At 38.7% G+C, this 15,885-nt stretch overlaps 1 protein-coding gene across 1 annotated transcript; it reads right to left on the reverse strand.

Moving 5' to 3' along the window:
* Positions 1–864: 864 nt before the first annotated feature.
* On the reverse strand, positions 865–12,520 carry OTOL1 (otolin 1). Its single transcript, XM_027875747.1, has 4 exons — positions 12,157–12,520; positions 9,421–9,510; positions 4,808–4,879; positions 865–1,763 (listed from the first exon to the last, which is right to left on the reverse strand). The coding sequence occupies exons 1-4, from the start codon at positions 12,518–12,520 to the stop codon at positions 865–867; spliced, it is 1,425 nt and encodes a 474-aa protein (XP_027731548.1).
* Positions 12,521–15,885: the final 3,365 nt, after the last annotated feature.

Raw genomic sequence — 15,885 nt, forward strand, 5'->3', positions numbered from 1 at the left:
CTTGGGGGGGTCTCAATTTCCTCATTGACGAAATGAGTGGGTTGGTTTAGCTATGCATCTGACTTCATTATATGTCATTTCTCCAAACTTATTTTAGAATCAATGCATGTCCCTTTTAGAAAAATGTCACTGTCCAATTACCAAGTATTCACAAGGTTATTAAACATTCCCATTTCAAGTTGCTCCCCAAACTACCACCTGCCTCAGCATTATTCTCCTTGAATCACTGCAATTAATTATTCTTGAGACTGTAATAATAAGGCCAAAAGATATATTTCTCTACTATGAAGGAAGAAAAGGAAAAACAAAAAGTCTTCTGATGTAATAATCCCTTTATTTAATCAAGGAAATTCATTTCTTCAAAATGTGTCAACTCGATAAATGCCTATCTTTTTGCAGTGATTGAACCCTATTTAGGAAGATTTTTAGTTCACGTTTCTTCTCAAAAGGAAACCAGATAAAACATTTGCCCAAGCAAGTTCTTCCACAACCATTAAGGACCATTAAAAATTTTTCAGAGGTGCTTTAGCTAGTCCTGGCAATCATAGCTAGTTAATTGCTCTCCAAATTAAAGTAATGTGACATTACATTTCACTTTTTATGTTTAACTATATGGCAAGTCTTTCCAGCAGTAAGACTCAGAAGCCTCTTTCTGGCATATTTCTCCCCTTAGATATGAGTTTTTACTGCTCCTGGGTACATAGAAAGAAATTATACACATTTAGAAAGGCCTAGGAGAGATTGATTCAGCATCAACCCATCTCTTACACATCTCATAAATACAGTCTTATAAAAATATTGTGAATCTATGTGGCCCTGCTTTATCACTCAATTCATTCTACAGTGATATTATTGAAAGCACATCTATGGTGAAAAAGCAGTGATGTCTTCTGGGTACAATAGGAACCCTGTAAAAATGCTGTCATCTTCGCCACTGACATACACTCCATTCCAATCTCGCCCAACTTCCAGCCAAACTTGGTCTCCTGCGTTTAGTTTGAGAATGGTTAGGAAAGATGCCTGATCAATTTCTTGGCCATAAAGTGTTTCCCGAGACTTGGCCTGCTTCTTGTTTTGTGCTATAAGGCTGATCCGAGCAGGCCTGCCCCTCACAGTGAAATGGTAAGCAAAGACATAAACTCCTGGGATGCTACAGTTGAATTTCCCAGTGCCCGGATTATAATTCCCCTGATCATTATAGAGAATCTTGTCAAATTTGATAGGAATGTTGGGAGCAGGGAAAGGTTTGGATAAGCCAGCACTGAATGCAGATCTTTTGACATCTGCACATTCCCCCTTTGAGCCCTTGAGACCCCGAGAGCCTTTTTTCCCAATAGTCCCTCGGGTCCCTTTGCCACCAAGGTTTCCCTTAGGGCCAACAGGCCCAATGAGACCAGGAGATCCTAGATCCCCCTTCTCACCTTTGATTCCTGGCTCCCCCGGGATCCCACGTTGACCATCTGAGCCTCGGGTGCCTTCTCCCCCTGGATCTCCTTTGCTGCCTTTTTCTCCCTTCATTCCTACTTCCCCTTTTTGCCCTTTTCCTCCCCTTTCTCCAGAATCTCCACAGAATCCCTTATCACCCATCTCGCCCTTTTCCCCCTTGGCTCCATTTTCTCCATTTAAGCCTGGTAGCCCCATGTCCCCACTGTCTCCTTTATCTCCCTTGGTGCCATTCTCACAGGTGTCCCCCTTGGATCCTTTTTGTCCTTTCTCTCCAGCCTGCCCAACGTTCCCTTTATCACCTTTAGGACCAAGTCCACCTAAAATGAAAGAGAAGAAAAATGTCTGAGAACCAGTAAGGCTAGAAGCATTGTGTCTCCCACCCGAAGCATATATAAGAAAAACAAATTTCAATGTGTTAGGGAAACCTGGGTCCTGTGTCAGGAATTGTTCTACCTGAGACTATAAATATTTGTAATGAGATTCTTTTAAAAAAATATGGAAATAGATATAGAAATGGAAACTGATACGGACATTGACATAGATGTGGACGTAGCTATAGACATAGAAACAGAGAGATAGACGTGGTGCATGGTACAGAAGAGGTTTATGTTTAAACCTCATCTTTCTTTTTTTTATTAATTTTCATTTTGAAAGCAAAATGGTAGCAAATCCTGTTATCAGATATAATTCAATATCCAGAGGTAGTTTGGCATAATGGATAGAGAGCGGGCCTCAGGATCAGGAAGACTTATGACATAGACCAGCTGCGTGGCCCTAACCAAGTCATTTAACTTAACTCACTTCTGAACAACTCTGTAAGACTACAAGTTGCAGAAAAGGTATTGATCTGCTTTGATTGAGTATGTTTCTTCATTGAGGAATCCCTTGTATCAATGAATTGACATGATAAGAATCTATTGCTGTTTAACATGACTCTATTTCACCATATGACATGTGTATTTATTGTTCTGTAGTTGTTTTCAGTTGTGTCCAACTTTTCATGACCCCATTTTGGGGATTTTCTTCACGAGGATACTAGAGTTGTTTGCTGTTTCCTCCTCCAGCTCATTTTACAGATAAGGAAACTGAGGCAAACAGGGTTAAGTGACTTTCCCAGGGTCACACAGCTAATAAGTGTCTGAGTTCAGATTTGAACTCAGGTCTTCTTGACTCCAGGTCCAACACCCTATCCACTAAGCCACCTAGCTGATCATTGATATTCATATACAAATTCTATAGTCTACATTCATAACAAATAGACATAACTACAACTTCAAAGCACTCTTGGCACAAATAAAGACAGATTCAAGTAACTGGAGAAATATTAATTGCTCATGGATAGGTTAAAAACCCATTAAATAAAAAATGACAATATGACCTAAATAAATGTATTTTATTCTGTGCCAGAGGAATCAAACTACTAAAGGTTTACTTTATAGAACTAGAAAAAATGACAAAATTCATCTGGAGGAATGGAAGGTCAAGAATCTCAAGGAAAATAATGAAAAAATTGAGAAGGAAAGGAGACTAACAGTATCAAATCCCAAACAATATTATAAAACAGTAACAATTAAAACAGTTTGGTACTGATAAAAAAATAGAGCTTGATCAGTGGCATAGAATAGGTATACAATATGCAGAAGCAAATGAAAACAGTAGCTTACTATTAATCAATCAAATTATCAAAGCTATTGGGATAAGAACTCACTATTCAATAAAAGCTTTTGGGAAAACTGGAAAGCAATCTGGAAGAAGCTAGGTAAAGACCAACAAGTTATGCCACATACCTGATAAACCGTAAATGGGTACATAGCTTAGATATAAACAGTAAAATTACAAACAATTTGGAAAATCAAGGTGGGAAAATGATCTTTCAAATCTATGGATAAGGGAAGAACTCATGACAAAACAAAGGATATCAAAGATCACAGAAGATAAAATGAACAATTTTTATTACACAAAGTTAAAAAAAAGTCTTCGTGCAAACAAAACCAGTGTAACTAACATGAGAAGTGAAACACGACTACAGGGGAGTGTTTTTCAGCAAGTTTCTAGGATAAGGGTCTCATTTCTGTATGGAAGGAATTGATTTTAATTTGAAAGGCTAAAAGCCATTTCTTAATCGATAAACTATCAAAGAATATAAATAGACAGTTTTCTAAAGAAGAAATTCAAGTTATCAATAACCATGTGAAAAAAAACACTCCAAATCATTAATAATTAGATAAATTCAAATTAAAGCCACTCCAAGGTTCTACCTCATACCTCTCAGAGAGTTGATGGAAAACAAAAATGACAAAGGTTAGATGGGCTGTGGGAAAATTGGTGCATTAATGAATTGCTGATGGAGCTATGAATATGTCCAGCCATTCTGGAAAGCAATTCCAAGTGTATACAGGCTATGAGCCCACCACTATTATTGTCATTGGTATTCGAGAGTGCCATTGACCTTTTATTAAAATGCTAGCATTATTAATAAAATGACTAATTACCCATAATTTATGTCTCTCAGACTTTTTAAACACCACAGCCACAAAAGTTACTAAACTGTGCATATCCTTTGACCCAAGGATACCATAGGCTTATACCGCAAAGGGATTAAAGAAAGAGGAAAAAAACCTATATATACCAAAATATTTTCAGCAACTCTTTTTGCAGTGGCAAAAACTAGAAACTAAGGGAACATCCACTAAATGAGGAATGGATGAACAAATTGTGGCATCTGAATATAACAAGATACTATTGTGTGTAAGAAATGAAGAAGGAAAAGGAATAGTTTCAAAGAAAATTGGGAAGACTTACATGAATTGATGTAAAGACAGCAGAACCAGGAGAAAAATGTATATAATAACAATATTGTAAAAATAATTTTGAAAAACTCAAGAATTTTTATCAACACAGTGATGAACCACAATTCCAAAAGACCCATGATAAAACACCTACACCTCCTTAGAGTCAGATTGAGACTTTTTTTATATATTGACAATACAGAAATTAGCTTTGCTTAAATTATGCATTGTTATAAAGGTTTTGTTTTTTTCTTTATTCCTAGAAGGGTGGGAGGTGTTAGTGAGAAAAATAGATTTCTTTATTGTAAACTTTAATTTAAAAAATAAAAATTATTACTTAATTTCCTTGAGAATAGGGGCTATTTCTTTTCTGTCTTTGGATCCCTAATGCCTAACACAGTGCCTGCCACATAATAAGAATTAAATAGTGATTGTTGAACTGAATTGAATAACAATTTATGCCACAGAATTAAATAGTATAAACATTGGCAAGGTACATTTTACTATATGTTGTTATGCTAAATATCCAGTTTATAACAAATCATTGTTTAAAGTGTGATGATCTGACATACCTTGTTCTCCAGGTTTCCCAGGATATCCTGGAACTCCATTTACACCTTGGCCTCCATGTTCTCCTCTGTCTCCTAAAATAGTGTTACTATTAACATATTTTGCAAAAGGCTTTATTTAGAAAACAACCAATATTCATTCAATAGCTATGTTCAACTCCAAAGTATCCATAGTTAGAATCATTTAAAGGGGAATATATGCTTTCAGAACTATTGAGAAGATTTTTACTCTATTGGAGGTCAGATAAGTCTATTTAAAATGAAGTAATGCAAAATGGAAGTATACCTGGTTTGTTTTAAAATGAGTGTGTTATTCAATTTGTTTTATCAAAATAGAATTATTTTGAAATGTATTTCCTCCAAACTCAAACACAAAGAAATAAGTTCTACTTGTTCAAAACATTCCTATCCATTACATTTGAATTGTTAAGGTTCTATGTAATTGTCCATTTAAAAATGATCATTTTCCCCATGTAAAATGATTCTACTTAAAAAAAAATCACATAATTGAATTGCTTGATGCTTTTCTTAAAAAAAAAAAAAGATGATGTATTGGCCTCAAAATTGCCCTACCATTTTTATCTTTTTAGTTTGGAATTAGATATTGATTCCCAAAAAGCTCCATCTCCAGCCTCAACTTCTCTCTGGATGTCCAGATCCAAATAGTTGCAAATTCCTCTTGGACATCTCCATCAATCGATCCATTGAGAAGCATTTATCAAGTTATCTTCTCTCTGCCAGGCATTGCATTATGCTAGACAATAGATGTTCCATCTTGGTCCCCTACTAACATTTCATAGCAAACAGATCCAAAGTTCAGCTCATTATCTTTTTCATTCAAATGCTTCTATTTCTGTTGATGGCATCACTATTACCCAAGCTGCATTTCTCCGTGTTATATGAGAGGTTCTTTTCACTCTGGATCCAATTGTTTTTCAATTTTATTATTAGTCTAATTCATATGATATAATATCTACACTTTGTGTTATTTTTGTTAGGGTTTTGTTGTTGTGGTTGATGGTGATGTTGAGTTTGCTTACTTTGCATTGTTTGACCCTAGACCTAGGTTTCTTTGGCACACTGTAGAGGACTCTCAATTTAAATAGTTGCCTACGGCTGAGAGATTCAATGACTTGTCTATGGACATGCCTATACAACATGTCAATGGTAAGGCTTGAACCTCAATGACTCTTAGACTCTTAGAAGAGTCTGACTCTTAGACTAGCTCTTTATCCACTAAAAATATCTATAGTATCTCAAATAACTCTTCTTTCCAGATCCATGAACACAATCTCAGTTGAAGCCCTTACCAACACTTGCTCAGGCAATTATAATAGCCTAGGAGGTGACATACACCTAGAACACCAAGTCTGGAGTCAGGAAGACCTAATTTCAAATCCAGCCTCCGATACTTACCAGCTCTGTGACTTTGCAGAAGTCATTTAACTTCTGCTTGCCTTGGTCTCCTCAATATATAAAATAAGGGCAGCTAGGCGGTGCAGTGGATAGAATGCCAGGCCTGGAATCAGGAAGACTCATCTTCATGAGTCCAAATCTGGCCTCAGACACTTAATAGCTGTGTGACCCTAGGCAAATCACTTTTAACCTGTTTACCTCAGTTTCCTCATCTGTAAAATGAGTTGGAGAAGGAAATGGTAAACCACTCTAGCAACTTTGCCAAAAAAAAGAAAAGACCCAAATGGGGTCATAGAGAGTCAGACATGACTGAAAAATGGTTAACAGAGACAAAGTAGGGATAATAATAACACCTCCCTCCCAGGATTATTGTGAGGATCAAATGAGATAATATCGGTGAAGTGTCTGGCACATAGTAGGCACTATATAAATGTTAGCTATTGTGCTTGTTTATTGTTATCATTTCTTCTTACCTCCAGACCTGCTATGCTCCAGACTATCCTTCACACCACTCATCTTCATAATGAATCATTTTGATTATCTTCATAATGCATCATTTTGATCATGTCACTTCCCTAATCAAAGCCCTTCAGTGGTTCCCCAAAGGCATACATGACCAAGTAGAAACTCCTAGGCTGACCTTCAAGACCCTCTGCAATCTGTTTCCAACCTACCTTTCTAGCCTTTGCTCACACTGCACCTTTTGTGCTCTAGATGTTCCAATGAAACTATACTACTCACCATTTGCCATTCTCATCCTGTCACCTGTCATTGTCATCTCTGTGCCTTTACTTTCACAGTCCCCCTAGCCCACAACTGTTTAGCCTTCCCTTCCATCTTCCCATCTCAACCTATGAAAATTCTTCCATGAAATCACAGCTCAGATGCTGCCAAATGCATCACACTTTGGTGCTAGGTCCTCCGCTGCAGATGTCACTTAGTCTCTTCTTTGGACCTTTCCTTTGCACTTATATTCGAATTTGCATTGGAGCTATTTGTATGTGAAGTACTATACACATCATCGTCCATGTATTTGAGCTGCACTGTAGTCAAACTGAAATATAATGACCTCCATTATTCATTTTGACTTGCTCTCAGGTGCGTGCTGGAGCCAGCTCAAACCGACTCAAGAGCCCATTGTCAAACTTCCAGTGTGAGCATTTATATCCTGGAAATCAACAAACTACAAATGAGGGCTTGATTTATTTTTTTCTTGATTGTCTCCTCTTAAGAAAATGATGCCGAAAATGTTAACAATGGAAGTTTAAACTTAAAATGTATTTTTTTTTCAGAGAGCTGGTTGTTAAACATTTATCGCACTCCTCTGCTGGCATTGCTTACTACTCTTCTAGTTGTCTCAGTCTTTGGGGCAGAATCCAGTCATTTCTACTAAACTGAGTCAAAGCAAGAAGTGGTTTAAGTGATAGGTAACTACATCACAGTCATCTAACTCATTTTTCTACTTGAGATATAACCAACAACCTAAGCTAAGACTTAAGGCAAAGCCCTGGAATACTCATCCCTTTAAAAATAGACATTGGTTGAAAGGATATCTGCTTTTGATTCTCCATCAAAGCATGTTCCTCAGAGCTTTAGAACAGCCACTTTCCCTATTCTTTTTTTTCCCTCTGCTACTTCCAAAAGTCTAGCTTCCAAACTGCATGAATCACTGAGGGAGTTCATTACTCATCTCTATTTCACAAAGAGTTCCGCTAACATAATTCAGCCCCCAAAGAACTCGATGTTTCTGAGGCTGAAAATCCCACAATTGACAAGTGTGAAATAGCTCTGCGTTACCTTCGCATCTTTTTACAGTAATTACTTTGCTGAATGTTCTACCACAAATGAGTCAGGCTGCTCCTGAGACACAGTGAGGGTGATATATCTATGATATTCCATTTTCTGACATGTGACATTGAGGTAAAAAACATTTAATTTGATGGATACATGGTATTTCTACAGAGTGGCAGTGTTTGCCAGGAAATGTCTTAATGTCACAGAGAATGTACAGCCTTGTATCTACATCCATAAGTGACAATAGCACAAACCAGCATTTCCTAGAGCCAAAAACTCTATTGCAAGCTCTCTTCATTGGGTGGTCCAGCTGGAATCATACCATGTTAGAGACAACATAGGCTGCCTATCCACGAGGGTCTGGACCAAGGAAGATCGTAAGATTAAGAACCACAGACAAAGAGCTGAAAGGAATTTCAAAAACCATTAAATCCAACCCCCTCATTTTACAGATGAGGAAACTGAGGCCCAAGCAGATGAAGTGATTTGCTCAAGGTCTAGTGGGTAATAAGCATCATAGGAAGGATTTGAACCCAAATCCTCAAATTTCAGAGCTATACCTTATATGGATGCTTAGGGGAGAAAGTTTGCCATGTAGTAACTTCCCATTTTAATTAATTCTTGCTAAGTGCCATAAATGGCTCTGTAATTTCTTCTACTGAAGGACAGCAAGTGTTTTCAGAGCCCTCTAAATTCTGGACCCTAAGGGTAAGTCCTTTATCACCTCACCCTGATAACAGATCTGAACAATAGGCTTGAATGAAATAATCTATATAAAGTACTTGGCAAATGCTAAAGCATTCTATAAATGTCAGCTATTGTTATTATTAGAGCCTAAAAGGTACCTTCCCTGTCATCTAGCCCAAAGCCTTCATTTATAAAATGAGGACATTAAAACCAAGAGGTGAAGTCATTTCCCCTGAAAGGAAAGCCCAAGGTCACACAGCTGCCTGCTGTCAAACCCATGATCAGAACTCATACTATCTGACTCCCAGTCAGAGACTATGGCTTTGTGATTTGCATGATTTGGGTCAATATTTCCTACCATGGATTTCTATGGGATCCTCTGCTCTATTTATCTCACTATTAAGAAAATTATGTTCTTGATGGGGAAGTTCCTATTGGAACTTTCCATCTGGGAAAACAGTCTGTAAGGTAAATTCCCTCCTAAATGGGTCAGTCAGGTAACAAATCATCTGGGTTTTTTCAACAGGCAAACCAGTCATTTGCTTAAGTCCTAATTAACTGTGCAAAGTCAACATTTTTATCATGAACAAATGAATGCCTTTTTTAATGGACAGTGTGTTCTTATGTGCTCGTTTATTTTAGCAATGCCTAAATACCAAGTGGTATGCTCCAAATTTTACCCAGAAATCCACTGGCATAAGAACATATTTTACACTTACCCTTTTCACCTTTGTGACCCTTTGCACCTGGTGGCCCAGCAATTCCTGGAAGACCTGGACTCCCTAAGTCACCAGTCTCTCCCTTGGGACCTGGAAATACGATTTAGAACTCACTTACACAGAAGAAGTATCCCTAGGAAATATATATCCCAGGGAGAGACATTTTTTTGAACTGGAGCCACAGTTACTGATTTCCCGGCTATCAAGTCTAGGTAGTACTGAAGTTCTGCACTTTGATTCAAACCATTGAAGAAATTCCCTAGATAAGATTTTCACCTGATTCATAGTCTTCTGCTTCCCAAAAATGTAAATGGAGCCTAATAACGCCTGCCAATGGGATTAATGAGATTGATCAAATTCTTTTTTTTTTTTTTGTGAGGCAATCAGGGTTAAGTGACTTGCCCAAAGTCACAAAGCTAATACGTGTCAAGTGTTTGGTCTGAGGCCGGATTTGAACTCAGGTCCTCCTGACTTCAGGGCCAGTGCTCTATCCTCTGCGCCACCTAGCTGCCCCAATCAAATTCTTTAGAGAAGAGAAACTTCATCAACTAAGAAGCTCCATTATACCTTGGGAAAGACAATTAGGTGACTCCATTTGGTTTGGCTCTCAGAGCCATTTGGGCAATGGAAAACAGCCGGGAAGGGCAAAACTGAAAAGTTTAGAACAATTATTTGACATCTGAGTCAATGTGGACCTCCACTTTGAAGTGGGAAATAGTACTATGCCAAATCAGTATCTTCTTAATTCCAGAACCACAACAGGATTTTTTGCACCTAGGACAAATCCCAAAACACACCTACAGCAAATGTGTCCTCAGTTGAGTGGGGAGCAATAGACATCAAATGATGGGAAAGAGACAGAGACTCCAGAACATAAGTTTAAGGCTGCTGCTGGGCAGACAGTCACACTGGATAAAGTATGGAGAAGTCCATCCCAGCAAACCATCTGGTGACTTCCTATTTTGCCCAATTATTCTTGCTAACTAGGTCTCACGCCAACTGTTTCTACAATGCTAATTGACTGAGAGTGGCTTCAGAACCCTCTGATTTTGGCACCTTCTAAATACAGAGTCCTGTGGCAAAGTCCCAGCTCCACCACCCTAGTTATGGCATCCCCTTACTCTACTATATCACCTCTTAAGTGAGGAGGTCTCATGAGGTCCTGCTGAGATTTAGTTTCTAAACTACTAGGCTAGACAAAGACTATAGAACTGCATGCTATATATCAAACCTCCTTATGGCAACCCTAGCTAAGACAGACAGCTGGAACTACCTACCAATTCCTTGCAGACAAGGAAAATAATCCCTGCACAAATGAAGGGAAGTAAACTATTTGGGTAAATTCATTCATTTGTCGTTGTTCAGTAATTTTAAGTTGTGTCCAACTCTTCATGACCCCATTTGGGGTTTTCTTGGCAAAGATCCTGGAGTGCTTTGCCATTTCCTTCTCCAGCTCATTTTACAGATGAGAAAACCGAGGCAAAGAGGGTTAAGTGAATTGTCCAGGATCACACAGCTAGTAGGTGTCTGAGGCCCAATTTGAACTCAGGAAGATGATTCTTCCCAATTCCAAGGCCAATCCTCAATTCAATGTGCTACCTAGCTGTCCTAAATGGAATTCTATTAGACTGTGAAGGTTTGTCACAAAAGAACTAAATGCTTCTTCATTAATATGTGAAAGAGACACTAAGGATAAAATAGCAAATGAGAATGTTTCTAGATGAATCTTATATCGGAAAGATTGATAAGAGCTATTGAAACTAATTTATTATCATAATCTGGCATAAATAAATAATTTATGTACTGCATAAATAAGGCATACCCACCCCTTAAAAAAGTTAATCCACTTTTCAGAAACTCATGGATTTCAAATTGAAATTCTGATTCTGACCTGTGCTATAATCATGTAAAAGTAAAGTGGAAACCCAGTGATCAGTCATAATCTTAGAGCCATTTGAACTTTTAAGTGGATTACCTGGAATTTTATGAAGAAATTTGCTGGGCAAGGATAGAGGGCCTGCCTCAGGATTTCAATAAGGAGAAAGAACTAAATTTGATTTATTTTTATAACATCAGTTTTCCATGCCTAATCCTATCTAACTATGAGTAACATTTCAAAAAGCTATCACTTAATAGACACTAGTACCACCTTTTTTACTGAACCACGGCCAGAGAACCAAAGAGCTGTTGACCTCGGTTGGCTAGAGAGGCTGAGCACTAATGAGGAAGGTTTACATTGTCAGTTATTGCTCAAATGCTCATTTATTCATAGTAATTTTCCTTTAATCCCTACCTAGTTGTTGCCCTTATACTCAAGACCTTTAAGCCCATAACAATTTAAATGATAATGTAGAAAATATTGATGTTCTTACACAGTCCACATAAACCAAGTTCCTTTCAAAGACCAAGTTTTACCAAAAACAGAACTAGGACTGAGTGACTGGGGCTCTGTTTCAGAGTGAATTTAGAGGGTGATGGCTGCGCTTGCAGTCTTTCGGCAGTACAGAAACAATTGTAGCACCTAACTATAAAAAACAGTTTAGAAAAAGGAAGCTTTTTTAAAAAATAGGTTTGTTTCTGTCTTGGCTACAACTACCTTTGAGGGCACATTTCAAACTACTTTTCATGGATAGATTTTATATCATTTCACTCTGGGCACAAAAAAAAAATCTTTATCATGGCTCTGAGCTCTACCTAGGCCTGGATGCACAACATTTCCCAAATATTTAGCAATACCTGGCCGCCCAGGCTCCCCTGGTTCTCCTTTGGGCCCAGGGGCAGGCGTGCAGCAGTCACAGCAATTAAAAAAGAAATCTGTTGTATCCAGAGTGAGGTTATCAAAAGGGAAGAGAGTGGCCTCTGGCCTGAAGGCAGAGATCATCGTAGCAGGCTCTGCGGTAATGTCCTCCATCTCATCGGCTTCTGTGAATGATGTTTGTTCTTTGGTAGGGGGGGGAGTGGATGGCTTAAAACCCTTTGAGACGTCTTTTCCAGGAGGTTTCTTGGTAAACTTTGTCGATGGCGTAGTCTTGGCCAGTAAGCCTATTACAGCAACAACTAAAATCATCAGGTTGGCCCAAGGCCAAGAAAGCATCCACATGGTTAACGCTGAAAGGGAAAAAGAATGGAATGATATAACTTCCTTTCTATAGCTAGATGGATATATGCATGCACACACAGACAAACACACACAAATCTTTAGAAACATTCAAGAGAGTTCTTGGGTGGGTGAATATTTTTATCATAGGAACCAATTTGTTTTCATTTTTTTCCACTATTACCTCTTCCAAGATATTATTTCGACTGGGTCAAAATGTCTTGCCAAACAGCAAACACAATCTATAAAAAATAAAACACAACTTAATAACTCACATGCCCTGTGGGAAACAAAATACTTATAACTTCCTGACTTATTTCCCTTGGATTTATTGGAATCAAATACATTCATATTATAGGCAGATGAAAAGTATTGAACAGAATAGTTTATACTGGTAAACTCAATTATTTCAAGGGGAAAAAAGAGCACCAGAGACTTCTAAATCTCCACATTATAATGCGTCCTGATGTGAGAGTAATCTTTTAAATTCACCAAAATGAGAAAAAGCAAATTAAAGATACCAATACAAAGGAAAATATAAATTCTCCTCCAAGTCTATGCAATGGCATAGGTGATAAATCATTAAAACATGCACTCCAGTCCTGCCTCTGACACATACCGGAGAAGAACCAAACTTCTCAGGGCACGCAGGCAATTGTCTAAAACTATATTACAGACCAGCTGCCAACCTGCATTAGTAGAAGGGGTTTTATAGTCCTTGGGCACATGCCCTCACCTCCATGGATTCAAATTTACTCATCTGTAAAATGAAGACACTGAACATAACAACTTACATTTAATAACACTTTCAAATTTACGAAGCATGTTCCTCACAACAGCCCTGGAAGATAGATGTTATTATTATGCCCATTTTATACATGAGAAAACCGAGGCTATGAGTAGTTAGACTTTCCTAGGGTCACATAGCTAGTAAGTGTCTGAAACAGAAATTGCATTCCAAGTCCAACATCATCCACTACACCCCTTAAGTGCCAACATGGCTGGCATCCACAGAGATTAGGGATCCGCCTAGAGGTTCACAGCTAGTGGGACTGAAACTCATGCCTTGCCTTTCTCCGCCTCTCTAAAGTCTTCTCCAGATCTGAGTTGCAACCCTGCGGTGCTAGATCACTTCTGGGTGAGAGAAGGCTTTCTGGCAAGAGAATGAGACATCAGGAGGAAAGAAAGGGAAAGTGTAAATATGCCCAAAGGACTCCAAGGTTGGAATCCAGGGCTAAATGCAGACAGGAGCGATAAGAAGTCACACTTCTCAATCGTCACCACTGACAATATCAACTTGCATTCCACTTCCTCCCTGACCCCACATAGCAATGTCCCAAGGCATCTGCTCCCATGGGCTTTATGTGCCGAGATCGAATTTCCTAGTCTCTTTCTCCCTCACTCAACTGAATGTATTATCTAGAAAATTAGATTGCCTTTCATGCAGCTTAACACAGTTTGGTGGTGGTTGTTACTGTTTGGGTAGGGGGTTTTTTGTTTGGTTTTTTGTTTTTTGTTTCTTTGGTTTTGGTGCTTGCCTCAGGTAGCAGAAGAGCTAATTATCGCTTTGTTCAAAGTATTAGACTTGCATTTCTCTTAAATTTCTTTTTTTTGTTTTGTTTATCTTACCTTTGATTAATGCACTGACCACCAAGGACATTTCAACAAACTGGAAGGAGGACTCTACAGCATCTCAACAGCAAAAAAAAAACAGGGAACCAGCAGTTTGGACGGAAAATCTGATACACAGACCAATCAGTCAAAGCCCCTGTTGTGTATCCCTCAAATCCAAATGGGATCATAGCATCATAGATTTGCGGTAGAAGGGTCGTCAGAGGTCATCTCATGCAATCCACTCATTTTATAATGGAAGCCCAAAAAGATTCAATGTCTGGTCCCTGGCTATGGACCACAGTCCACAGGCTCAAACTGAGATCCTCTTTGACTCCAAATCAAGTGTTCTTGCAGAGGCTTCCAGACCCTAAGAATCTGGGGACTACACAAGTAGAATTATTCTGGTTTGGCACTAATCAAGCAAGTCAAATCTTTGGCCCAAAAGTGTTGGAATTCTTCTTCTTAGGGCTCCCCCTCAAAGAACTCCAGGTTGCTAAGCAGTGCAGTGAAGCGTCGGGTTTCGAGTCAGGAAGACCTGAGTTCAAATCGGGCCTCAGATGCTTCTTAGCAGCGTTACTCTGAACAAGTCCTTTACCCACTCACCGCTCATTTCCTCAACTTTAAGGGAGGATAATAATAGCAACTGCCTCCAAAGGCTGTGGCAAGGATGAAATGAGATATTTGTAAAGCACTTAACACAGTGCCTGGCACATAGTAGGTGCTTAATAAAAAGAAAAAATTTATTTTCTCCCTCCTTCACACTGTCTCTTGCTTTCATAACTCAGACACAAGAAAACAATTAGCCCACACCTACCTCCTAGGTATATCACGTTCACAGTCTCTATTCACTGATCAGAGTTTTGTTTCCGAAAAAGTCTTTCAAGTTTCTCCACCCGATTGTTTCTTGTACTTCTTCTATCGAGTTAGTATAATACAGTAAAAAGAATGCTGACTCCAAAGTTAGCGGACCTGGGTTCAAGTCTCACCACTGACATTCCCTGTGTAACTGTGGGTAAGACATTTAACCTCTTTGGGCCTCAGTTTCCTCAATTGTAACGTAAGGGAGGTTAGATTAAACACTGTCTGATGTCCCTTCCACCTCTTGGTCTATAATCCCATACTTTGACTCAGAAGCTAAGACTTCTGAATCCTATCTTAACTGCAATTCTTTATTGAGTTTATGGGAAAACTATTGGAGTGAAAATCAAGAGACCCGGGTTCTATTGCCAGCTGTGCCACTAACTCTATGTGTAACCTTAGATAATTCAGTTGACCTCTCTCAGTCTGTTTCCTCATCTACACAATGAGGTAGCAGACTCAATGATGGCCAAGGTCTCTCCCAATTCTAGAGTTTTATCATTTTATTATTCTACTCATTTTGAATAGGCCATTTTCTGCTTTTATGTAACCTCATTTGGTTTCCTGGCCACCATCTTTCCCTATTCCTAGGCTTTGGATGTGGGGCCAATTCTCAGACTTTCTGGCCTGTGATTTGGCCTCTGGGGAAGCTTAGAAACTTTTCCCCACCCCCACCCCAACCTCCCAGATGTCACAAGTTCAGAATAACAAAGGTACCTGACAAGCATCAAGTTTGAGATCAGCCAAGAGTAAAACAGAAGGAAGCCTGTTTCTAAAAAGCTACCAACAGGCTAATGCATCCCAGGAAACAAGGACATAGTCACTTCCTCCCATCTCAGGGTTGTCGTGCTATTTAATATCCCCACAAACCAAGGACAATGAATGGCATTGTAGTA

The sequence above is a fragment of the Vombatus ursinus genome, unplaced genomic scaffold (genome assembly GCF_900497805.2).
Source record: "Vombatus ursinus unplaced genomic scaffold, bare-nosed wombat genome assembly UNPS02014810.1, whole genome shotgun sequence".
NCBI lineage: Eukaryota > Metazoa > Chordata > Mammalia > Diprotodontia > Vombatidae > Vombatus > Vombatus ursinus.